General features: G+C 54.8%; 3 protein-coding genes across 7 annotated transcripts in view; 2 read left to right on the top strand and 1 right to left on the bottom strand.

Annotated features, from left to right (window-relative positions):
- The window catches only part of GALNS (galactosamine (N-acetyl)-6-sulfatase), a 42,583-nt gene extending 35,836 nt beyond the window's left edge, over positions 1-6,747 (top strand). For 2 of the 4 annotated variants that reach the window (XM_030457543.1, XM_030457545.1), the window contains one exon: positions 4,228-6,747. In XM_030457543.1, coding sequence (XP_030313403.1) covers positions 4,228-4,525 — 298 coding nt within the window. In that variant the 3' untranslated portion in view covers positions 4,526-6,747. Of the gene's footprint in view, positions 1-1,361; positions 1,480-4,227 lie in introns of all 4 variants that reach the window. The other 2 variants (XR_003988014.1, XM_030457544.1) reach the window with 2 other exon arrangements.
- Positions 6,748-12,265: 5,518 nt separating this feature from the next.
- Positions 12,266-15,787, top strand: APRT (adenine phosphoribosyltransferase). Its single transcript, XM_008491289.2, has 5 exons — positions 12,266-12,395; positions 12,589-12,692; positions 13,569-13,702; positions 14,600-14,678; positions 14,788-15,787. Exons 1-5 carry the CDS (start codon positions 12,316-12,318, stop codon positions 14,928-14,930), a joined length of 540 nt encoding a protein of 179 aa, XP_008489511.1. The 5' UTR covers positions 12,266-12,315; the 3' UTR covers positions 14,931-15,787.
- A 2,020-nt stretch (positions 15,788-17,807) lies between these two features.
- CDT1 (chromatin licensing and DNA replication factor 1) lies at positions 17,808-22,266 on the bottom strand. Of its 2 annotated transcripts, none has more exons than XM_030457540.1 (10): positions 21,907-22,266; positions 21,465-21,605; positions 21,144-21,367; positions 20,292-20,489; positions 20,040-20,179; positions 19,665-19,768; positions 19,194-19,382; positions 18,686-18,820; positions 18,395-18,596; positions 17,808-18,288 (listed from the first exon to the last, which is right to left on the bottom strand). In XM_030457540.1, exons 1-10 carry the CDS (start codon positions 22,264-22,266, stop codon positions 18,125-18,127), a joined length of 1,857 nt encoding a protein of 618 aa, XP_030313400.1. In that variant the 3' UTR covers positions 17,808-18,124. The 2 variants fall into 2 exon arrangements, with proteins under 2 accessions (XP_030313400.1, XP_030313401.1); XM_030457541.1 differs by having other exon boundaries at positions 20,292-20,486.
- Positions 22,267-24,128: the final 1,862 nt, after the last annotated feature.

Here is a 24,128-nt window from a genome sequence, read left to right as displayed (position 1 = left end):
CCTGAATCCAAGGTGGTGGGTTCAGGTGCCATGGGCAGTCCCAGGGATGGGGTCCCCAGCAGGACAGAGCTGGCTGGGCAGCAGCAGCTCCCTGGGCATTCCTGATTCCCTTCTGGTGCTCAGGCTCAGCCCCAGCAGCAGCTCCTCTCTCTGGGTGGGTGCCGAGATGGGATATTTATAGGCTTTACTGGAAACTGTTGGCACGTAACTGGGGCTTCGAAATGTGATTGTTTTTCAAAGAAGGAAATTAGCTGGAGTGTGGGGCTGGTGGCCAGCAAAGGGAGCCCGAGGTCAGGACCGAGCTGCATTGTTTCTTTTATCTCCAGGAGCAATTTGCTGCTCTCTGGTTTTTAAGTGACTCTTAACGTGATGGCTAAAATGAGATCACGGGGTAATAATCCTCCGTTGTAGAGACACTTGGAGTCTCACTGAAGTACACCCTGAACCACTTAAACAAGTACCTACTGGAGTAATTGGGTGGATAAAAGATCTGATAGTGTCTAACCCTGTATGAGGGCTGGGAGCGTGACAGATGGGTCCCAGCTTGGAGTAATAAAGCTGTGAGAGAAGAATGAAGATGGGGCAGAACCCTGGGGTGGATGTTGTGAAATGGGGGAGGTATTCTGGTCTTGGACAACTCACTTCTATTCTTCTTCCCCATCTTCCTGTTTGCATAACATTCGTTCATCTTACTCAGTGACGGGGAAGTTTTACAGGCAGTGGTTGTATTTGAAACCCTTACCTTGAGAACACTCTTGAAAAATGAAGTATTGACATTGCCTTTATTCCCTGCACTGAACACCTCCCCGTGATGCTGCACCTGTCCTGGGAAAGCCCTTGGAAGGGTGGAGGATAACACAGAGAGCTGGGTGACAGCACTGGAAAGATCCCCTCTGCAAACCTGTTTGTGTCTGCCAAGGGGTTTGTTATGTGGCTGGGAAGCCTCCCTTGGTATTCATTTGTGGCACTTTAATTTCTACTAAAAATTGATGTAATTTATGGCATTTATGGCACACCCTGAGGACAGCCCCTGAAGCACCCTCCTTTCTCCATGCACCTTTGGCAGGAAGCTCCCCCTTGGGGTGGGCAAAGCACCTGCTGTCCCTGATACCCCAAATGAAGCATCTCAGCCCCACAGGCTCCAAGCCCAGGCTGGACTCTGTCAGCCCAGATGTTTCATCCCCCTATGGACCCGTGGGCAGTGAGTGGCCACTGAGTGGCCATGCTGAAGCTGCTCTTCTTTGTATGGCCACTAAAACTCTTCTGAGCTACCCTGGTGATGTGGACACTCTAATGATGCTGTGTAGGAAGCCCCATTAATAACATCTGGGTTTCTGGTTTTGTTTTTTCTCATGTTCTAGCTTTGCAAGTGATGAATACCAGAGGGTTATGGAGCAAATATCTGTGATTGTCCAGCAGCACAAGGTGACCATGGTGCCAGGAGAGCCACAGCTTAACGTGTGTGACAGAGCTGTCATGGTGAGCACTGCAGGCATAAATAAATACAGTTGAGGATCCTTAGCCTAAAATATTATTTGTAAAGGCTTAAAACTGTCACCTAATGGTGGGAAGGGATGGAGAAGAGATGAGTGCTCTCCTGTTTGAAAGGCCATCTGGCTCCTCAGAGGAGAGGGCTGTTTGTTACCCGTGAACGTTGCATGGGAAGGATCCTACAAAGGGACTGGGGTCAGGTCTGGAAAATCTCCCAGCATGGTGTGATAAACTCCTGGGCTTCCCCCCTTAGGGATATGGCACTGTCTGCAACTGCTGATCCTTCTTCTCCTTTCCAAGCCCTTTCTGCACATCTCAAAAGTGTCCTGTGTTTGGAGTGGTGGGACTGGGACAGTGACATCTTCTCCAGTGACATCTCTTTGCTCTTGCTTGTTCTCCTCCAGTCCCACCTCTGCCTGACTTTTCCAAAGTCTTGCAGCAGGGCAAACATTTTCAATTCTGTTTTCTGTTTCAAATTGCATGTTGGAAAGTTACAGTTTGGCTTTCCTGTCAGATGCTGCTTGGTTTGTCGAGAGCCTGGCAGAGACAGGAGATGGTTTGTAGGAGGTGACGCTGTCAGATGACAGGAGCATGTGTAGTCTGAGGCCATGTGCCTGTAGACTGGCACAAAATAGTAACAGGCAAAATCTTTCTGATGCTGAAATAATCTTCTGAACCAGTCGGTGCCTGCTGCTTGGGGTCTGTCTCCAATCAGACAGAGAAGGACAAAACGTGGAGCTCTGTCTCATTAATAAGAAGGCAAAGATTTTTATTTTTTTTTCTAGCTTTGTCACATCTTTTTATTTTTGGATGTTAAGTGGGAAAAAGATGGAAGGACCATTGTGTCTGTGCTGTTTGCTTTCATTATTCAACTTTTCCCTTAATAAACACTCTGCTGTTCTCCTCTGGGACCTTTTGGGTTCAGGCACTGTCCCCAGCGCCTGTCTGCTGCCAGAGGCCTTCACTCAGAAGACATTTCTTCTGTGCTAATTCCAGCTCCAAAGCTGGTTCATAAACTGTAGGCATAGTTGGCTGGTGTGCAGCTAGCCTGGGGCAGTGTGTTGAGGTGCTGTGAAAACATCTGGTACCTCTGTTTGTCAACAAACAGCATCTTCAGGTTGCAGGATGGAAAAAACCTCTGGTCTGGAGGTCCCGTGCTTCATCCCCTCTCCTGCTGAGTCTTCTCATGCCTGGGACAGAGGGGAATTCTCTCTGCTTCTCCAGGAGCAAAGCAGATGGGTTGTTCTGTAGCTACTGCAGTGGTGGGACTGATGGAAGCAGAGCAGGAGCATCCCTCCTGGGCAGGGGAGGTGTTTGGGGGGTGTGTGTGTCCCCAGCAGTGGGGACAAAGCTCCCACCCAGCCTCTCCTGCTGTGTTTTCCTGAAGAAATTGCCCCATGCAGAGGAGCTGTGCTGGCTTAGCTGGATGTTTGACTTGTAGCACACATGGGGTGCTCAGGAGCCAGGACTGGGACTGTGAGGCTGAAGCAGATACAATTTGTTGGGTGTTTGGGGTTTTTTGTTTTGGGGTTTTTCTTCCCCCCAATGCCTGTTTCTCCGTTGCTACTACGGTGTGGTTGGGTATCTGGAATTCCCAGCCCTGGTTGTGCCTTTTCAAAGTGAGAACTGGCTTTAGAAAAGAGCATGAATTGTTCTGCCAGTGTCTGGAGCTGTGGTGTGGCTGTGAGATGCCTCCCAAAGCTCCTCTCTGGGGCTGCTCCTGCTCCTGCTCCAGCCGTGGCTGGTGTCTCACTGCCATCTGTTGTCAGCTGGAGGGAATAGGAACCTGCTCCAGCAGGTTGGGGTTTCTTTTTTTCCTGAGGTTAAGCTTTTCTTTGTAAGGATTCATTCCAAGAAAACGTAAATGACTCGGAGGATAACAATCAGTAAAATGAAAAGGCAATAGGTGGGAGCTGAACTGAGCTCTGACAGGGGACAGCAGGAATCTCCTGTGGAGGGACAGACCTTGAGAGAGGGAAGGACAGGGAATGAAAGATCTCTGGAAGCTGAATGGGAATTGTAGCCCTCACATTCCCCCAGTCCCAAATGTTAAATGGCAAAACCCCAAAGAGATCTAAAAAGTTCTTTTTGCCCAATTCCTTCCCTTGTTGGAAGCTGAGGTTTGCAGTGGGGTTCCTGCCTGATGTCTTTTCTCTGTTACTGGAGAAAGGTGGGTCAGGAAACCTGGAAACAAGGGAAGCAAATAGTGTTGGGCTGCACACACTGGAGCAGTTGTCTCAGAAATGCCTCCTGCTCCATCTGTTCCCAAATTCATCCATCAAAATGCTCATTAAAATACCAGCATTCTTATCTCTATCACACCCTTGGCCTTCTTGTGCTTTTTGCCTCCTTCTGCAAGACAGTGCCTGGCTATCTGAGTGCTGGGAATGACAACTCCTTTCTGGATCTCCAGAAAATTGGGGGGTTCACCTCCTGGCTTGCTTGCTCCATGCTGCTACAGGGAAGAAGATGAGCAGAGTCCCAGCAGACTCCTGCAGCTGTGCAGGAGGGACCCTTGTGTCCCAGAAGCATGGAGAAGGATTTTTAGGATTTTTAGTCTTTCCTAAAGCTCTGAATAGTGTTTGGAGTTGGGAGGTTGATGAGCCCAGGAGCATCAGCAGGACACAAGGGTGTCTTTGTGAGGAGGATCAAGAGGGGTTGGTTAGGGTTGAGGCTGAGTAGATACTTGGTGTGAATCAGCTTTCTGTATCATACGTTTTTGTTTGTTTTTAACAGAACTGGTCTCCTCCAGGCTGTGAGAAGCTGGGAAAGTGCCTCACACCACCCAAGCCTGACCCCAAGAAGTGCTTTTGGCCTCACTGATCTCCTCTGCAGCCCCCAAGAGCTACCCAGCAAAGCTGTAACCAGCAGGCCAGGGGCTTTACAGTGCATGTCTCCTCATGTTGGACTCCTGTTTACTCAGGAAGGGTGTGATGTATGGATATCATCATTTGCCCTTCCAGAAGGGCCAGTGTTTACACTGCTAGCACTCAGGGTTTACCCTGGACTTTTCTCCTGTTTCCCTAAATGGTAACTTTTCAGTGAAGATTGTTTCAAGTGTAAAAGCTCTCTGGACAACCATAATTCTGCCACCACCTCAGAAACACCACGGATGCACCATTCCCCTTGCTCCTTCCCCCCCAACCTGCCCTCTCAAGTCCTTGCTCATTCAGCTGCCCCAAGAGCAGCCATGGGAGGGACTGGTCAGGAAACCTGCAGCCTCCAGAAAACCCTGCCCAAACTGCCCTTGTTTTCTTTGCCTCTAACATTTGGTGTCCATTGTGAGCTCTTTGGACACCACCTTTGTTTTTCCTTTCTTTTTAAACTTCCAAGTCCTGGCTGCAGGACAGCCCAGGCTGTTGCTGTGCATCACTGGGGGCAAACAAATGCTCCCTCCTGCTCCTGCCTAAGGGGCTGCTCCAGGGAGGAACACACCCTTGCCTGCCTTCCATCTGGAGCTGCCAGCATTCCCTAGGTAACAGGATGAAGAAATGGAAAGTGGTGTTCATGTAAGTACTGCCTGTGATGGTGTGCAGGGTGCTCTTGGGGAGCTGAGGGTCAGTCACTCGTTTAAGAGGTTTCCTTCATTTCCAGAATCCTGGGTCTGAGTCTGCTTTAAGTCATTTCTGGTCTCATGCTCTGGGCCCAGCCAGCTCCAGGCTCAGCAGTGCCCATTTACATCAGATGTTAACTCTTGACCCTGTTTCCAGCGTGTGCTCTCTGAGGAATTCTTGTGCAAACTTTCCACAGCCTGGCTACAGCACTCCTTTAAACAGAGTTCACAGGAAAGGCTGAGCCTCTCTGCAGTTTGACACTGCACTTTTTTTTTTCTCAACTGCTTTTGAGCCTGTTTCACACCCTTCTCTAGTGCTAATGAAAGCAACAAAACCCACCAAGGTTACTCTGGGGCTGCAGGGGAGCAGTGAGAAGCAGCCCTGAGCCTGCTCTTTGCACCACCCACAGCTCCACATCCACCCCTCTGTACAAGTCCTCTCCACATGGCTTGGGAAAATCCAGGAGCTCTCTACCTCTCCTTCCCAAGCAAAGCTTGGGGCTGGCTTGGGAGCTTTGCTGCTGGGTCACTGCTGTCACCAGCTACAGGCTCCTCAGCTCCTTGTCCTTACCCTCCCTGTAATCCCAAATGCTCTCATTCTCTCCCTTCCCATGATTTGTGCTACCTGTAATCCCCTGCCCTGTAATTCCTGCTGTGTATCTCATGAAGCTGGATAATCCTCTCAGATGGCAATAAGAACAGCACTTGAGTCTGCTCTTGCTGTTCCACCTCTCAGAATCCCAGCCAAGGTTCCATCAGCTGGCAGAGCCCCTGGAGCTCTCTCTGCATCTTCAAAGGGCATTTGTCTCCAGTCCAAATTTCTTAGCTGCCTTCTGAGGTTCCTAATTGTCCATCAAGAATAATGAGGCATTTCCAGTTCAGCCATAACATTTCCCCTGGTTCTGACATAGCTGAAATCCTGAGAGGTTCTGACCAGGCTGTTCTGCAGGGAAAGGGCTGGGAGGAGGACTTGGAGCAGCCCTGGGTGCCTGCCAGCACAGGAGAGCAGACAGAACCAGGAACTCCCCATTTTCTAGGGCTGATCCAGCTCTGCTTTAGTGCTTCTGTCACCCGGAATTGTTCCCAGCCCTGCAGCTGACTTACCAGCAGATAAAGGAACCACCAGAGGAGGGAGTCCTCAGCTGCAACTCCCTGAAAATCCTTCTCAGCCATCACATAATTCCTGAAACATCTGCTGCAAACTCTTAACTGTGTGCAGCTAATGAAGAGCTCCCATCACAGGAGCCTCAGCTCAGCCCAGAGGAGGTTTTCAGTCCATAACCTTTGCATCAAGCACATCAGGAGCATCCCAGGTGCCCCCTGCTTCCCACTCCACTCTTGACTCTTTTTCCAGCTTGCAGTTTGGAGGATGCTGCTATTCCCTGTCTGTGTGGCTTGTTTGGAGAAGCCAGCCTGTTCTCAGCACACACTGTGTTTATCTGGTAACTCAGCACCCAGACTCCTCATTCCTGGTTGAAATAACCCCTCGGTGCATGGAGACTGAGTGTAAACTCTGCACTTGAAAGTTGGCTGCTGCGAGGGAGTTGACTTGCTGGCTGTTTATGATCTGCTTCTTGTCCATTTGTTATAAAAGATCAAAGCTTCATGTGAAGAATCTACTTCTCTAAATTTAAATATGAAGATTTACAGCTGGGGAGAATTTTAAATCAGTGCCTTGCCCAAAGATCTGGAAGTCGTGGGATGAAGAACTAATGAAGAGAAATAAAAATTATTTATCAGAAATCTATTACATTACTTGTCTGGGCACACCTGTAAAACAACACCTTGCTTTGGGACAGTCTCAGAGACCCAGCTCCAAGATCCTGGGGCTGACTTGGGTTTAAAATAGCTTGGTTTGGTTTCTCTGTTTAGTATTTAACACCTGAAGTGCCAGAGCCCAGGCTGGTGTGGGGACCAGGGCTGTGGGGGGTCTGGAGCTGTGTCCAGCAGGAGGGCTGGGGAGATGCCAACCTGCTCTGGGGCACCTCAAAACCAGCAGCAGACCCCCTGGGTCACACACCACCCCTTGGGGGTTCTCTCTGAGGAGAAGCTGGTCCCAGTTTGGGGATGTGCCCATCCTGGGGCAGGCGTTGGCTTTGCCAGACCTGCAGTGGCAGAGCTGCTGGGGTGGAGGTTTCCTTTCCTTTATGCAAGATATAAGAGGTAAAGGAGAGCTGGTGTGTGTCCAGAGCTGCTTCCACCTGATGCTCCTTTCTTTATGTTTAAATATATCTGCTAAAAGCTCAATATCTACTCGGGCTGAGAGTCCAAGGAATTTCTTCCTTGCCTTTAATTTCCAATTAGCTGAGTCTCTGGAGCCTCCCTGCTGTGCCCCCGAGGTTGTGTTATCAGCCAGCCCTCGGTGCAGGGGAGCTTCTGAAATGGATGTAACTAATAATCATGGAAAGAATCCCTGCTGCATTTCCAGTCCGTGGCTGCAAAAATGGAGCCTGGCTTTCAGATCCTGCAGTGACAAATGGATTATTTCAGTGGCAAATTGGTCCCTGGGGAGCAACAATTTGGGGATCCAAACACTGGCATCGGAAACCAGGAGATCAATTCCCAACACTTAGAGCCGAGGTTTAATGCTCTGCAAACTGCCTTTGAGTGCAGGGATGAGATAACACGGCTCTGCCTTTGGAAAGGGGAGCCCAGCAACACAGGTTTCAAAGTGGAAATGGGCAAGTTGGGAAGGAGAGCGAGTGCTCCCCGTTTGTTTGATGCTAAAACCCAACGTGGTGCCTGGGGACAGAGTTTCCAGGCCAGTGCTGAGGATGCCAGTCAGCTTTTAGTAATGGAACTGGGATGAATATCCCTGAGAAGGAGGTTGTTTGACTCGGGATGCTGGGGCTCCTTGGTACCCACCAACTCAACCCAAAAGTGGGGGCAGCCTCCCAAAGCCTCCTGGGTTCAACCTAAAGCAAAGCAGACAAGAAGAGGATCTCCCCAAGCTGGAGAAGACTTCATCCCAACGAGGATGTCTTTGGAGTCACGACACAAAATCCTTCCAGCAGCTGAAGGGAGATGGTGTGAAGGTGAGAGGGGTTTGAGGAGGGGCTGTGGAGGGGATGGTGGTGCTGGGAAGTGGTTTTACTGTCTGCAGAGCTGCCAGCAGCCAATTCAGCATGGCTAGGAAAGGAATTTCTCCCTGGGTACCTTGTTTTTGTCCTCAGCACTGGGAAACTTTGCAAACTGCACAGTCAAGGCTCAGTCTGCTTGTTCAGTGTCCAAATAACTGTTTAGCACTTGGAGTGTTTGGTTTTTTCCATTTCTATTAGCAGTTGTAATACTTGGAAATAGACTTTTGCTTTCTGATAGTATTTGATGTGAGGTTTTGGTGTTATCAGGAGGCAACACAGCAGTGCCTCTTCAACTTAGTTTTTTAAAACCAGTTGTAAGGGAAGAAGAACTTAAAATCACATTTTAGGGTCTTTTCTCCTTTTGGAAACTGGTTATTTTAAGCACCCAGAATAGACTCCATTTATTTGCCTGTTTTCTTTATATCATTTTCCACCGTTTAGGGTTTTGTTGTTGCTCAAAGCCTGGTTGGGATTATAGAAAGCCTGAATAAAGGTGGATCCCTAGCCAAGAGCCTGTGGTCTCTTAGGAGCATAAAAACCCCTCTGCCATCCAGCTCTGTGACTGAGCCAATCTGGCAGCTGGCATGTGATTTTCTATGCTCTTTTTTTTTTTTTCCCCTCCTGGAGTCACTTAATACCCTTCTGGGTGACACAGAGGTTGGTACCACAGCCCCATCTGCAAGGGGCTGAGCAGCCCTTCAGCTGGGAACACTTCCAAATCCATTAGTTGTGGAGCTGGCTCCAAATCCTCTCCTGGCTGGGCCAGGCTGGCCTGGGAGAGGGGGTTGTGTCTTCTCCAAGGGCCTGATCCAGCCCGTGGGCAGAAGGTGCTGGGTTCAGCTCCCTGCAAACAGGGATGCTGCAAACAGGGGGGCTGAGCTGCCTCCTGCTGCTTTCACCTTTTGCAGGGGGGGGACACAGAACTCCCTCTTTATTCAGTTTGGAGCCCAGGAAGCTGGCTGGGAAACTGCATTTTTCTGCTGTTGAAATAAGATGCTTTAAATTTTTATTTTTATTGTGGGTTGTGGGGGTTTTTTGGGTTTTTTTAGGTTTTTGAATGGGTTTAAAGTGCATCTGTTTCTGAAGCTGAAATGGAAACGCAACATTCCAGGGGATTTGAAGGGAGACTTTGGTTCTGCTTTCCCCTCGTGGGGTGTGTTGAAATTTCTGTGCATTTTGTTCCCCTTCACACTGAAATTTCTGAAATCCTTCACGGAACAGAAACTTCCAGACTCAGCAGAGCCCTTCACATCGCCTGCTTAAGCTGCTTGGAGTTTGCCCTCCAGCTTTTATACCCCCAGTTTCTGTGTTCACTGGCTAATAACATCTCTCATCTCAGGATCTCACAGCACTTTTAAATCACCCAGGACCAAACAGGAGGCCAAGCCAGTGTCCCCCCTTGGTACAGAACCCTCTGGGGTCCAGATCCCAGGTGCTGGTTCCTCTGCCAGGCACAGGACAACCCCAAATCTCTGGGAGCTCCAAGCAGATGTTGCAGCAGCTCCCTGCTGATATTCCAGAGCCCTTTGACATCACATTTGGAAATTGGTCCTAGGAAAGTTCTTTTCAGATGGAAACTGCAGTAGGAGTCAGCACTGCTGGTTGAAAGGTTGAACAGTCACAGGGAAAACTAATTTACTGTGGATGTTTAAAAAAAACCAGTCTGCACTGGTAGGTGCAGTTCACATCCCTTGAAACGGAGGATTAATGAGGTGAAGATCTGACAGAGACCTGAGAGCTGCTGGGTTTTAAACATGAGCTGGCACGGGGCATGGTTCCTGGCAGCTGAATCCCTGGCAGTCTGGTCTGCTGTAACCTTTATGCTGTTCTTCCTGGCAGAACTGGTGGTGTCTGAGAGGCTCGATGGAAGAAGAACAGATCCCCCCAGGGGTGAAGGGATGGTGGGAGCCCCAGCACCTCATCCTGGTGAGGCTGCTGTGTCTGGAATGAGGGCTCTGTGGCCTTTGCTTAGGCTGGAGAAAAATGCACTGGTGCCTTCTGCTGGAAAGGGTGGTGGTTGTGTGAGGGGGTCACAGACAAGGAGAGTGGGATGAATACCCCAGGCCTTCAGATCCTCCAGGGATGCCTGATGTTTGCAGGCTGCAGAAAAGCTTTTTCCCAGATCCTGCTTATTTCCGTGGGTTGGCAAATAAATTCCATTGCTTCCATCCGCCAGGAAGCAGAGGAGTTGCTGGAATAGCTCCTTGTCCAACATCCTGGTTGGGAAGGTTACAAGAGAAAAAACCCTTCCAGCTGATCTGAGGGAGAGAGGGTGCTGCAAAGCCCCTGTTCCAGTGGAAGGCCACGTGCTTCCTCCCTGTTTGCTTCACTGGAACATCTGCTGGAGGGGATTTTTCTGGTGTCAAAGAGATAATCTGATTTCAGGGAAAATCTTAGCCTGTAAAGGAATGGCTGTGAAAGGAGACACTCTGACCTCCTCCATGGGCTGGCTCTGGCAACGGGGGAGCTTAACCAGAAAGGAGCAACCTTGGCACTGGCCTTTGGCTCATTCTCTGCTGGCACCTCAGGCAAACATCCATTAAACAGGTGCCTTCTGCTGTCCAGAGATGAATTAGGAAGCAAATAGAGCAGCTGAAGGTATTCATTGTGCAGCAAATGATTCCCCAGGGTTTGCACCAAGCACTGGGAACTCTGCAATGACACGGGACGTGTGGGATGCTGGGATGAGGGGACATTTGGGTGTCCTGCAAGTCGTGCTGTACACGTGAGCCTCCTGTGGCTCAGCTGGAAGCATCAGCTGCTCCTCCTGTGCCAGAGCCACTTCTTGGAGCCAGGGATGACCCACGGGACTGTTGGTAGCAACTGGGTCCACCACGGGTAAGGTGAAAGCAGCTCTGCTGGGTCTCTGGGTCATTCCCAGGCTGCTTCAGCCCACGGGATCCACACCAAATCACTGCAGAGTGCCTGGAGAGCTGCTGGCACACTCCTGGGACACAGATCCCAAGGGCTGTCTGGAGGGTGTGGGGCTCAAGCTCTTCCCATAGCAGCTCTCAGCAGCACAGGGGTGTTGCATGCTACAAGGGGTTGTACCCAGGCACCTTGGGACCAGGTCCAATGGAAGAGGAGCTCTGTGCTCAGCCAGAACTCCATCTCCCGCCCACAGTGGCCATTCCAGCCCTCAGGAGATGGGAGATAGGAGCTGTGGAAGGGTGCCCTGACCTGCCATACACATGGGTGACACCAAGAGCTGCTGGGGATGCTCAGCCCGGAGATGTTATCATCCCCCAGGGTGTAATCCAAACCAACGGCTGCAACCAACACCAGATCTGATCCCAAGGGTTCACAAGAGGTGACAAGGGGCAGAAAAATGGGAAATAGTTCTGTCCTCTCAAGCCTGTTATCTATGCAAGGCACTGGGCAGGGGTGAGGGGGCTTGGGAGTGTAACCCCTGGGCACGGGGCTCCTTTCTGAAGCTGTCTGAGGCAGAGTGAGGTCCCCAAGCTCCAGGCACTGGGGAAATAGAGCTCTGCATGCTGCAGGTACCAGAGGGGCTCTGCAGGATGGGGACTGGGGTACAGAGCACTCTGCACTGCTGGTGTTTGGGTGCTGGGGTGCTGTGCATTGGGGGGACCAGGGCTCCATGCTCCATCTGGGTTCCATGCACTGGGGAGATCAGGGCTCTCTGTGCTGGGGTACCCGAGCTCCATGCACCCCAGGAGGCTGGGGGGCTGTGCCCCAAGGTGCCAGAGCTCCATGCACCGGGGAAGTCAGGGATCAGTGTCCCAGGATCCCAGAGCTCCATGCACCGGGGAAGTCAGGGATCAGTGTCCCAGGATCCCAGAGCTCCATGCACCGGGGGCTCCGGGGTACCAGAGCTCCATGCACCAGGAGCCTCGGGGCTTTGTGTCCCAGGATCCCAGAGCTCCACGCACCAGGGAAGTCAGGGATCAGTGTCCCAGGATCCCAGAGCTCCATGCACCAGGAACCTCGGGGTTTTGTGTCCCAGGATCCCAGAGCTCCATGCACCGGGGGCTCAGGGTTCCAGGGTACCAGACCCCCATGACCCGGGAGGACGATGCCCAGGGTACCAGACCCCAATGGACCGGAGTGCCGATGCCCCATTCCGCAGGACAGCCGAACTCGGTTCCGGAGCAGCAGTACCGGGTTCCCGGGCGGTTCGGGGGCGGTCCCAACTCCGCCCTCCCGGCGGCTGCGCAAAGCGGGTCCGCCATGAGCCAGGAAAAGCTGCGGCGGGTCAGAGACCGGGTCCGGTCCTTCCCTGACTTCCCGGTGCCCGGGGTGCTGTTCCGGTAGGGGCAGGGATGGGGATGGAGCCGGGGATGGAGCAGGGGCCGGGCCGGGACCTCCCCATCCACCCCCCTGCCCGTCCGGCAGCGCCAGGCAGGAGCCGCATCCCTTGGGATGAGGAGCTGGGTGGGAAGCTGGACCAGCCCCATCGCCAGCACCTCGAGGTGCTTTGACTGCTCTCCCTTTTCTTTACAGCGATATCAGTCCCTTGCTGAAGGATCCTGCGGCTTTCAGGGCTTTGGTTGACCTTCTGGAAGATCATTTGAGGGCATCTTTCCCCAAAATCGACTTAATTGCTGGTGAGTCTCGGTGGGAAGCATCCCAAAGGCCAGGTCAGGGCACCCTGGGCTCAGGGTGGGAAGCATGGGGAGAGTCCTTTGCTAATGGGGCACCAAATACTGTAGCCCTTGGACATTGTAATCACCCAGACATTAACCTCTCCTGTGCAGCATCACCAGGGACAGGTTAAACCCTGAACCTCCTCCTGTAGCTTCCTGAAATACTGGTTTTGGATGTAACAGGCTCCATCTGATGAGACTTCAGTACCAATTTTGTAGCTTTCATCCTGACAAAAGAAGAATCATTTAGGGAGTCCTGAAAGCCTGGTGTGCCTGGGAGGTTTCACACAGTCCCCGTGGCAGGCAGCCCCTGTCCCAGCCCCTTTTCCTTCTTGGAGGGCTTTTCAAACCCCCAGAAACACCCTTTGTGGTGATAAAGCCTTGCAACACACCTGTGAGAGAGGCTGGGAATGGAAGGCACTGCTTGGGCTGGGCAATAGCCCAAAGTTGAAGGAGCAAACCTTGTCCCAAGTGCCTGGTGATAAGTGAAGTCTGTCCCTGGAGGTGCAAAGTCTCTGGCTGCATGGGCAAGCTGATAGCAGGGCTTGGCTCAGCTTATCTCTAAGAAGAAGGAGGGAAAGAAGAGGCAAAATGGGCTGATGGGGGATGGATGGGGTGCCCTAAAACCCATCAGCAGCACGGCTGGGTGAGCAGAGGCAGGGCAGGAGGGTGGGGGGTGGGTGCAACCCAGGGAAACCACTCCAAGAGCAAATTGATTCTGGAGACCCCCTCGACCCTGGACAGGGGAGGATAAACCCAGGGTAACATGCCAAGCTCCCCCCCCAGTGGAATGTCTCTGTTTTGAGTATTTGTGGTGTTTTCTCCCCCCCTCCCCAGGCCTGGACTCTCGGGGCTTCCTTATAGGCCCCCCCTTGGCTCAGAGACTTGGGGTTGGATTTGTGCCCATCAGGAAAAAGGGGAAACTTCCCGGTCCCACCGAGTCAGTCTCCTACACCCTTGAGTATGGCAAGGTAAAGCCTGGGGAGGAGAAGAGGGTTTCCAGGTTGGTTGATGCAGGGTCACAGAGGGGGAGGGGGTCAGTGAGGGGATGGGGTGATAAAACCAGCCAGGGGGTCTCCAGGCTGGGTTTTGCTTCACCCCAGCACAGCAGCTCCCTCCCCCACCAAGGACACATGGTTGGGGTTGATGACCCACCCTGGGGTTTATTCTTTTATTTGGGAGGGTGCTGGTGAAAAAAAACATGGTGCTAAATTGCTTTCCCTGGCTTGAATTCAGGGGCAGGAACCTGGACTGTGTTTCCCACTCTTGCAGTAAGTGCTGGAAGTCAACTCGCTTAGAGCATGGCTTCAAAATGGGGTCCTCACCTTGGAACCCCCCTCCAGCCTCTCTGGTTAAGAGCAGGGGTTGGAAGCTTCATAACACCCTAGTGCTGGTGACTAACATCAGCCAGGAACACCACCACGAGGTGGTTGTTTATGAGGATTGTTGGGGCCAACCCCTGCATGGGACAAGTTCATCCAATGCAGGACATGCCTGGGGGGGTTTGGATCTGCCTTGGCCATGCTGTCAAGGCAGAAAGCTCCAGCCCACAGCATTAGAGGTGATTTTCCCCACTGGAGAGCTGCTTTGGGATAAGGTTTCATGACATGACCATAACTCACTTGAGGAATGTCCAGGACCTTGACATGCCAGACTGGCCCAGCAGTCACCTACCCCACTGTGTGTTTCCTCCCCTGTAACTGGAGCAGTGGTTTGCTGGGGGGTTTCTAGGTGCTGAGTGTTAAGGTTGATCTCTTGGAAGACTTGTCTGCATTCCATCATGTGCCGGGCAGTTTGTGGAGCGTTCCTCTGTGCGAGGCAAGACTCAGATGAAGCTGCTCTTTCTTTCCACTCTTTCCACCCTGCAGGCTGAGCTTGAAATCCAGAGTGACGCCGTGGAACCAGGGCAAAAAGTGGTTATTGTGGATGATTTGCTTGCAACTGGAGGTGAGAGGAGCAGAGGGGCTTGGAGCACGTGTAACCCCCTTAATGTGTGTGTGGAGGTGACAGCAGAGCAGCTGTGACAGTGTTTCTGCTCCCCCTCTGTCCCCTGCAGGTACCATGTGTGCAGCCTGTGAGCTGCTGAAGAGGCTGAAGGCTGAAGTCCTGGAGTGCCTGGTGGTCATTGAGTTAAAGCTCCTGAAGGGCTCAGAAAAGCTCAAATCCATCCCATTCCACTCCCTGCTGCAGTATGAGTGAGGAGGAGCTGGGAGCAAGGGATGGATGCACCCCGTGAGCTGTGCATGGGTTTGGGGTTTGTTCAGTGACTTGAAATGTCACGAGGGGGTGGGCAGGGTGAGGAAGGGACAGTTTAGATCCTGGACAGATGCTTTACAATCCTAAATCCTATTTTTTTTTTCCAAGCCCCAGATTTAAGGTGCTTCTAGTGTAAGGATCTTTTGGGTTTTTTGCAGTTTCTCTTTTTGGCAAGAAGGAACAACCTGATTGTTGTGGGGGCAGATGGAAACCAAGGTGCAGCTTCACTGGATTTTTTTTTAGGAGACCAAAGTGAAAATACTGAAAAAAGGGGAGGAGGGATAGCTTTGGGGACCCAGCATTCCCTTTGGGAAGCCTCCTAGGAACCCATTAATAGTTTGCCAAAGAAACACAGGTGATGGGCACAAAGTGATTGTTTGTCTGAGGGATAAAACCCCTCTGGTTCTGACCTCAGAGGATGGGCTGGTTGCTCTCTGCTGTTGCTCACAGAATGAGGTTGCTCTTCTGTAGATGCAGTGCTTGGTAAGGAGAGCTGGGTGCCTGCCCTTCTGGGGGCATGAGGAGATGGAAAAGACAACGCTGGGCTGGAGCCCTTTCTGGTTGGGATCTTTGGTGTCAGATAAGGGCAGATAAGGTGCTCCACTGGCAGCCAAGCTCCATCAGTCTCACTCAGGTCTTGTGATGGATGATGCTGTGGTTTGGAGGTGCTCCCTAAAGCGTGGTTTGGTTGGATCACAGGAGGAGCTAAAACCCAGGGTGCCAGAACTTTGATGTCCCTGGCCTAGCAGGGGCTGACCTCACTGGGGAAATAAATGCTGGGGTTTTTTATTTTTTCTGAACTGTCTCAGAGCTGTTCTTGCAGAACCTGGAGTTGTTAATCCCCTTCCTGATGTCTTCCTCCAAGCCCAGGCTGGCAGTGGAGAGTGAGGCTATGATGTCAGCTCCCCCTTGTCCTCCCCCCCCCAAAACCACCTGGAAGGGAGATGCTTACCCCAGGACTGACCATTCAGGTATCTTTTCTCCATGATGTCATCAACCTCAGGACCCACACTGGTCCTACTGGGTTGCTGTGGAGCCAAACCCCCCCAGCTCATCCCCATCCAGCGTGTGGGGGACACCACACACCCTCCCCTTCAGACTTTTTGGGGTAATTACAGCTATTTTTATCACCGTTTGCTGAAGAGCCAACTTCAGTGGCTGCTCTAAGAACACCATTCCCCTGGGGAAAGACAAACTGCCCCAGGGCACTTATTTTTGCAGCCAGGTCCTGCCCAGAGCCAAGGGAGGCAGTGCCTCCCACTCTGGCTTGGCAGAAGGTCCCTGCTGTGAGGTAGAGAGAGGGGGGGGGGGAAATCAGTTCCACCCCAAAGAGCCGTGGAAAGCAGCTGTGTGCTGTGGAAATGAGCTTAAGCCCTGCTGGTGCCAGAGCTGGCTGTGCAAAGGGCCAAGGGATGATATCAGGGAACACGGGGATGGTGGCTTCAGGCTGGGGGGGCTGCAAGGAACTGTTGATGTCATTTCTCGTGGAGACAAGGCTGGGAAGAGAGAGCTGCCAGGCAGGAGAAAAAGGGTTTGACCCAAGCACCAGGATGGGAGCTCACTGTGAGCTCCCCTGGGGGTGAGTGTGTGCCTGCCAGGCTGCCAAGAGCATCTCTGGAGGTCACCTCCTTTGGAAACTTGCTCCTTTCCCCTGCACTGAGGTCCTCTGAGCATGGCCAACATCCCAAGCTGTACCCAGAGCCCAGCCTTGCAGCCCAGCCCTGTGCATCCCTCTGGGCTGAGTTTAAACCCTCCTCCCTGGGCACAGGGCTACCTCCTGCCAGCACTGCTGGCCAACTGGGCAGGGGCAAGGGCCTGGAGGAGGATGAGGAGGATGAGGAGGAGGGTAAGGATGGGGAGGAGGATGGGGAGGAGGATGGGGAGGAGGATGGGGAGGAGGATGGGGAGGAGGATGGGGAGGAGGATGGGGAGGAGGATGGGGAGGAGGATGGGGAGGAGGATGGGGAGGAGGATGGGGAGGAGGAGAGCTTGCCTGCTCAGTGGGGCAGCTCTTTGGGGTTCTGCCATGCTGCAGCCTCACACACCAGCACTGCAGGTGGGGAAGCTTCCCTGGGCTGGTGCAGTGTCCCCCCCCAGAGGGCTGCAGTAGCCCCAGGAGTCACCTTTCCACCTGTGTCCTCAATGCCCCAGACCAAAACCAGCCCAGTGTGTCTGGCAGAGCAGCACCCACACCCCCCATCCCATGGCAGGCACTGACCTGACCTTGGCAGCAGCCCAGGCTGCCACCTCCACAGCCATCAACACCCTCTTTGTCCCTCTTTCCAAGCGACCTGGATTTTCCTTTTGGAAAAAAAAAAAAAAAAAAAACAAAAAAAAAGCCCCTCTTGTGCCCACCACCCTCCAAGCCCTGCTCCTGCTCCTGCTCCTGTCCTGCTGGGAGCTGCTCTGCAGCCCCTATTTACAAAAGCTGCTTTCAGCTCCCTGCAAACCCAGGCTCAGTTTTTCCAGTCAGTCCTTCTCCAGGAGCTGGATGAGGACCCAGCCCTTCCCTGCCGGCGCCAATTGCCATGGAGAACCACGGTGCTCCTGGAGGAAGAGTGCTGGGTTAACAGGAGTCAGCTATATTTAAAACATTTAATACCAATATGTTTTGACAAGTCCTTGTAGATGTTTCCAGCCAACTCTGGAGATGCGTTTTCCTTCCCTTAAAAACAGAACAAAGGCCCCAGAACTCCATAAAACATCGATATGTGGCTTTTTCTCACACCCCTTCCTACCTCTCACCCTCTTGTCATGCCTCCAACACCACACCAGGGTGCACCAGAAGAAACCTCCTGGCACCAAACCTTCAGGAGAAACCTTCCTGCACCAAACCTTCCGGAGAAAACCTGCCAGCAGCAGCAAACCTTCAGGAGAAACCAGCAAAGCCAAGAGGAGGTGACAAGCTGTTCACCACTTTCCTTGTCACCCCAGGACTGCCTGCCTACAGCTTGAATGTTAGAGAAGCTACAGTCTGCAGGTACCTGGTTGTTATAAATTAGTGAGATTGTTAATGAAGGTGTTTTGGACATCCCTGAGGATGAGTCTCCCATCAGCCCACACCAGTCCCCAGAGCATGCTCGGGATTTGCTACATCTAGAGGAGATTGCACGGAGGAAGCCTCAACCCTTGGGATCTCAGAGGCCTTCAGCCTCCTTCAGGGCCTTGCTGAGCCTCTCAGTGATGATGCTGAGGTCCTTCCCCTTGTCCAGCTTGACATAGGTGTCTGTCCTGATGGTGTGGATCCCCACCCAGTCGGGCAGCAGCTCTGCAAAGAGCCGCAGATGTTTCTCCATCTCACCTGCAAAGAAGAACAAAATAACTAAAGGACCCCCCCAGCTCATAGCTCAGCTCCACAGCCCTTCCCTTCCTGGAAAAGCCCCCCCACATCCCTTGGGCTTTCCTACCAGGAGGCATCTGGGTGTTGTAGCTCTCAGCCATGCGGGCACAAGCCACCTCCATGCTCAGCGCCGGTTTCTTCTCGGCCACGAAGACCCCACGCAGGACACGAGCCATGGCTGGCAGCCTCCCCAGCATGGCCACCCGCTCCTCCTGCCCTGCATCCCGGGTCAGCAGAGCCTCCAGCTTCTGCCTCTCCTTCGCCCGGACCTTGGGAAGCAGGAGATGAAGGTGAGACAGGAGCAGGTCCCCTCCTCCCCCTTCCCCACCAGCATTACAGCCAGGAGAGAATTACTCACCCTCTCGAGCAGGGCTTGGGACACCCCTTTGAGAGCTCTGGAGGTGCTGGCAGGGGATGGGGCTTTGGAAACCACTGGTTCCCCTGCATCGGCTTCAGCATTTCTTAAGGCCAGGTTGGCAAGAGCTTTTTCCATCTGCTCATGTGGAAGGAGGAGGAGGAGGAGTTGAGTTACAGCTGGGAGCAGCTCAGGCTGGAGAGCAAGAAGTTTCCCCTCCAAGCCCAGCGTGTCCAACCCATCCCTGCCTGCACCAAGGGGAGCTTGGGCTGCTTCAACCCCTCTCCCAGACCTCACATCAGTGCTGGTGGCTCTTCAGCCCAAACCCAGTCCTACCCCACAGCCTCCAGTGCTAACAGCCATGCTTGCCTCCTCACCCACCTCCACCTTACACTTCTTCAAGCCCTGCAGCTCCAAAACAATCTTTCCCACCCCCTACTCAGTAACAGCCTCCCAACAAACAGCAGGTTTGAGGTTTACCAGCTGCAGACAGAGCCTGATCCACGCTCACCTTGGGGGGCAGCATCCCCCGAGCTGTGCTCAGCACCTCCTGGGCCGTGGTGAGCCTCTCCTCCTGGGGTGGCTGTGGCAGCTCTGCCGGGGTGATGTCTGGCACCTCATCCACGTTGAAGCGGGGATGCCAGCGGGTCAGCTTCTCCTCTGGCACCACCATGGGAGGGTTGAGGGCAGCCAGGAATGCCTGGAGAGGGGCAAGAGCTGAGTCACGGCACCTTTGGGCCAGGAACAGGGGAGCCAACCATTGCCCTGCTCTCCTGACACAGCTTGGCAACCGGTTTGGAGGAAACTTGGTGCCAGGAGAGATTCCAGCTGCCGTCCTTCCTGCCCACACCTGCCTGCCAAGAGCATCCCACAAGAACCAGCCATGTCCTTCAGCCTGGATGCCAGTCTGTGCCTTCCACCCACTTCTCTAGACAGTGACCAGTGCCCAGAAGGAGGAGGGTGCTGGGAGGGGGACACTCACCTTGTGGTGCTGCTTGACGATGTTCACCAGGTTGCGGTGGAACTCCCTCCTGCGCTCCAGCAAGCGTGAGGCTGACAAGTGTGGGCGGCCACCTACCTTCTCCTCTGCAGGGAGACACGAGTGTCACCAGCAGCAGCACCACAGAGGGACCCGAGCCTCGGGAAAAGCAGGATCAGACCCCATCGTGGGGGTGAGCCAGAAACACTGCCCTGTTATCCTCCTGCTTGGCCCAAAAGTGTTTTCTACCTCCAGCACGCTGAGGTCCTCGTGCACCAGAGGATGACCCCACAGCCTGAGAGCATCCCTGAGGATTGAGGGATCCCAACTGGGACAGAGGACCCCAGCTCTCAGGACCTCCCCCCAAGCCACACACACCTTCCCCCACCACTGGCTCCAGGGTGAGCTGATACTCAGACTTCTTCCCACCAAAGGTGGGGACGTTCTTCTCCTGGCGCAGCCTGTAGGAGGTGGGATACACTGCCTTGATCTGCCCCACGTGCCGCTCCTCAAACTGCCTGCAACACCACAACAGAAGTTGGGAACCCCCAGGGCATCAGCTTCAGCTGGGATATACACACGCCCCCCCCAAAAAAACCCCAACCAGCCCACCCAGTGCTGCCAGCTCACCTGTGCATCATGTCCTGCACCCCCCGCTTCACCTTGGCGAAGGTGATGGTCTCAGCACGGTTGAAGAGCATCCCAGAGATGGTGTCCATGCTCCGGAACATCTCTGCCAGCACCTTGAACTTGTAAGGCAGGGAGAGCCCTGGGGGCAGGTCCTGGGCAAGGGTGTGGAACCGCTGGTATGCGGGGGGCTTCTTGCTGCTGGGAAAGGAGAGGGGTCAGGGTACCCAGGGGCCACCAGCACTGGGGTGGCCCCATGGGTGCAACTGGGCACAGGATGGGGATCCCACTGCCAACTCCCCCAAGCTCAGAGCCTAGGAGCTGTTTGCCCATCCCATTTTAGGGAGACCCTTCTCCTTCCCCCGTTCCCAAACCCTTCTCTGAGCCATTTGTGCTGGTACCTGGGTCACACCACCCACCCTCTGTGACCTGGAGACATGGGTGCCCCAATACTCATGACAGTCAGGGTAGCTTAGACCACACTCAGAGAAGCCCCTTTCACACAGAATCATTTAGGTTGGAAAGGAGCTCTGGGATCATCAAATCCAACCCTTGATCCACTCCCCCCGTGGTTCCCAGCCCAGGGCACTCAGTGCCACATCCAGGCTCTTCTTAAAAACCTCCAGGGATGGAGAATCCACCCCCTCCCTGGGCAGCCCATTCCAATCCCTGATCACCCTCTCTGTAAAGAACTTTTTTCCTAATATCTCTCTAATACCCTTTGCATGCAACAGGGCCAGCCAGAGCTCCAGACCCCCCCGATGGGGGTGGGAAGATCCCTGCGAGGCCGAGCAGCACAGCAGGGCTGCAGCAGTCGCCAGGACACCCCCATTTCCCCCCAGAGCAGCTCCTCACCCAGCCTCTGCCACAGGAGCTGCCACCCCGGTGTCCTCAGAGGGTCGTGCTCCTGGTGTGGCTCCTGCTTTCCTCTCCTGGATCCGCAGCTTCAGCTGCTGAACCCTCTCCAGTCGGTCCTGCAGGTCAGTGCTGGCCCCAGAGGGGATGGGTGGCAGCTTGTCCCCACGATGTCCCAGCACCTTCACCTTCTGCAGGCGGCTCCGAAGCCCAGCCAGGTCCTCCTGGGGGGGGAGCAGGGGGACAGAGGGTCAGGGGAGGGGCACGCAGTGGCAAGAGACACAGAAAGGTCACGGCAGAAAGCCAGGTTCTGTCCCATACCCGCTGCAAGCGCCGAGTTGTCCCCTGGGGGGCTGTCCTGGGCTGTGTCCCCCCGTCCTGGCTCTGGCTGGGGGGGCAGGAGGTGCCCCCCTCTAGCAAAGATGACTTTTGGGGACCAGCAGTGGCTGAAGGGCTGGTGGTCTGTAGGAGAGCAGAGGAGGTTAGAGGGGGGGTGCATTACAGGGGTCCTGGGGCAATCTGCAGTAGGGGGGGGGGTCAAGCCCTCGGGGAGTGCTTCAGCATCAGGAGAGGGGGGGGGGAAACCCTGGGGGGGACCTACACTAGGGGAGGGGGATGTGTATGTATCAGGGAGGCCAAGGCCTGGGGATGGTCAAAGGGTCTGGGGGGGCTGATTAGGAGATGGTACCCTGCTTTTACGGTTCTTCCCCCGTCCCCCCACCCCGGGACCACCGGCGCACCCCCACTCCCCGCATCTCCATACCGCGCCCGGTATCCCCTGCCCCGCATCCCGCGGCAGCTCCAGCCTCTTCCGTGCCGATTTCCTGCCGGGTTCCCCGCACCGGGTCCCGCTCGGCGATTCCTCTTCCATCTCCCGGCGGCTCCGCTTCCTTCCCGCCAACCCCCGCACCCCCGGGGAGCCTCTGCCAGCCGGGGTGCGCGGTGAGGGGGGCAGCGGGGGGAGGTGGGGGATGAGCCCCACCGGGACCCCCTCTTTCTCTGCCTCCCGGAGCCCCGGGGGAATGGCAGGGGCGGCTTTGAGCCGGGAGCCGCCGCGCTTGTCCGGGGCTCCGGGAGCCGCTTTGGTGAGGCCGAAAAAGTCGGTGAGGCGAAGCTGGGCCATGGCGGAGGCGGGCGGACCCGGAGGATGGTTCCGATCGCGGTCCTGGTCCCGGTTAAGGGGTCCCGGTACGGTCGGTCCGACACGTGTGAGCCGCTACCCGCGCCCGCCAAAGCCTCCGCGCTTGGCGGGAACCCGCGCGCTCGCAGGCTCCGCCCACCGGGGGGCGGGGGTCACGTGGGGCGGAATTGGCGCCACTGGGTTCTTAAAGGGGACGTGTCGCTTTATTGGCCTCCTACATGAGGGGGCTGGAGGGGGGGCAGTGGGGGTCAGACCCTCTTGGAGATGGGTGGGGGGCACCCTGAGCGAGGGGAGAGCGGGGGGAGTAGCATGGGAGATGGTGGTAGCCATTGGGCTAGTGGTCACCCCCAATAGGATGGGGGCAAAACACCTAAAATGGTGCAGGCCACAGCTAGCCCTTGGGCTAGTGGTCACCCCCCCTTAGGACTGGGGCAAAACACCTAAAAGCGTGTGGGTCACAGCTAGCCCTTGGGCTAGTGGTCACCCTCTCTTAGGACCCAGAGTAGAGGGAGAGCAGGGCAAGCAGCACCTGAAATGGTGCTGGCCCTGGGCTAGCTTTTGGGCGAGTGGTCGCCCTTCTGCTTATCTGCTCTCCGTGGCACGTTTGGGGCTGGGGAGGTTCTGGTTCTGGTTCCCATCTCTCCAGCTGCCAAGCCCGGTGGTGGCCGTGGGGTCCCTCGAGGGACGCTGCCACTGCCACCCGGTCCCCGCAGCCACCATTCCGGGCACTGCTCCCTCCATTTGGGGACAGCCGCGGGGCTCCGGAGCCACTCGTGCCACCACCCCTTGCCCCGCGGCGTGGCCGTGTGCTAATGGCCGAGCCCGGAGGTGGAGCAGCCCATAATGAGCCCGCAGCACATTACGGAGCCGGGAGAAATGGAGCGGGACCACTCAGGGCCGGATTCGGCTGCATGAGGCAGGGCTCTGGGGTGCCGTTCCCGGGGTCCATTTATTTCCAGAACCTCCGTTCTCAGCCCGGCTGCGGTGTGGTGGGTGCCGGGAGCGAGGTTGTTGGTGTGGGTGCTGAGTGAGCCCTTTCCTGGATCCCTGCTGGGTAGGGGGGATGCATCCAGGGGAGGGGGGGTTTTGCAGGGGGTGATTTCCCTGCCCCGAGGTCTCACAGCCCTGGTGATGTTCCTGCAGGTCCTCGTGGCTCAGCAACGTTTTATTTCCACCAGTGAATCCCTCCAGGTACCACTGGGATCCACAAGGAGCCAAATCCACACACTGTGGGTGTTCAGGGGTGGTTTGGGTGCCCACAACCCACCCCACCTCCCAGCAGGGTCTGCACCCATCTGGACTCGTGTTGGGGGGGTTTGCTGGGGGGTTGGGGACGGTGGCATGGAAATGACATCGAGATGGCACAAACAGATCCAAAGGTGGGCAAGGGGGAGAATTCGGAGGGCACAGGGAAGGGAGCAGAGCTCCCCGAGGTGAGCAGGTCAGGAGGTTGTGAGTTGGATGCCACTTGGTCAGAAAACAAACGTGGGGAAGCCAAAGAATGTGAAGAATTTAATGGGCCGATGCTTCCTGCTCGGGCTGGTGGTTACCAGCAGTCCTGGTGCTGACCCATGGGCACTGGTGGTGCTGCCACACGGTCACCAACCAGCTCTGCCAGGTCCCCTGCAGGCCTCAGCTTGGGCTGTGGTGCTCGGGGTGGCAGCCATGTCCATGGAGCCACCACTGCAGCACCCAACTCCACGGGTGCACAGCCAGCACCCAGCTCTGGGGACATGGAACCAGGCACCCAGTTCTCATGTGGCACCCAGGAATGTGGCACCCAGGTCCAGGAATGTGGCACCCAGGTCCAGGAATGTGGCACCCAGGTCCAAGAACGTGGCACC

Source organism: Calypte anna, chromosome 11 (assembly GCF_003957555.1).
Source record: "Calypte anna isolate BGI_N300 chromosome 11, bCalAnn1_v1.p, whole genome shotgun sequence".
In the NCBI taxonomy this organism is placed as follows: Eukaryota; Metazoa; Chordata; class Aves; order Apodiformes; family Trochilidae; genus Calypte; species Calypte anna.
The sequence above is the reverse complement of the archived record's forward strand: the minus strand, read 5'-3'. Positions and strand labels throughout refer to the sequence as shown.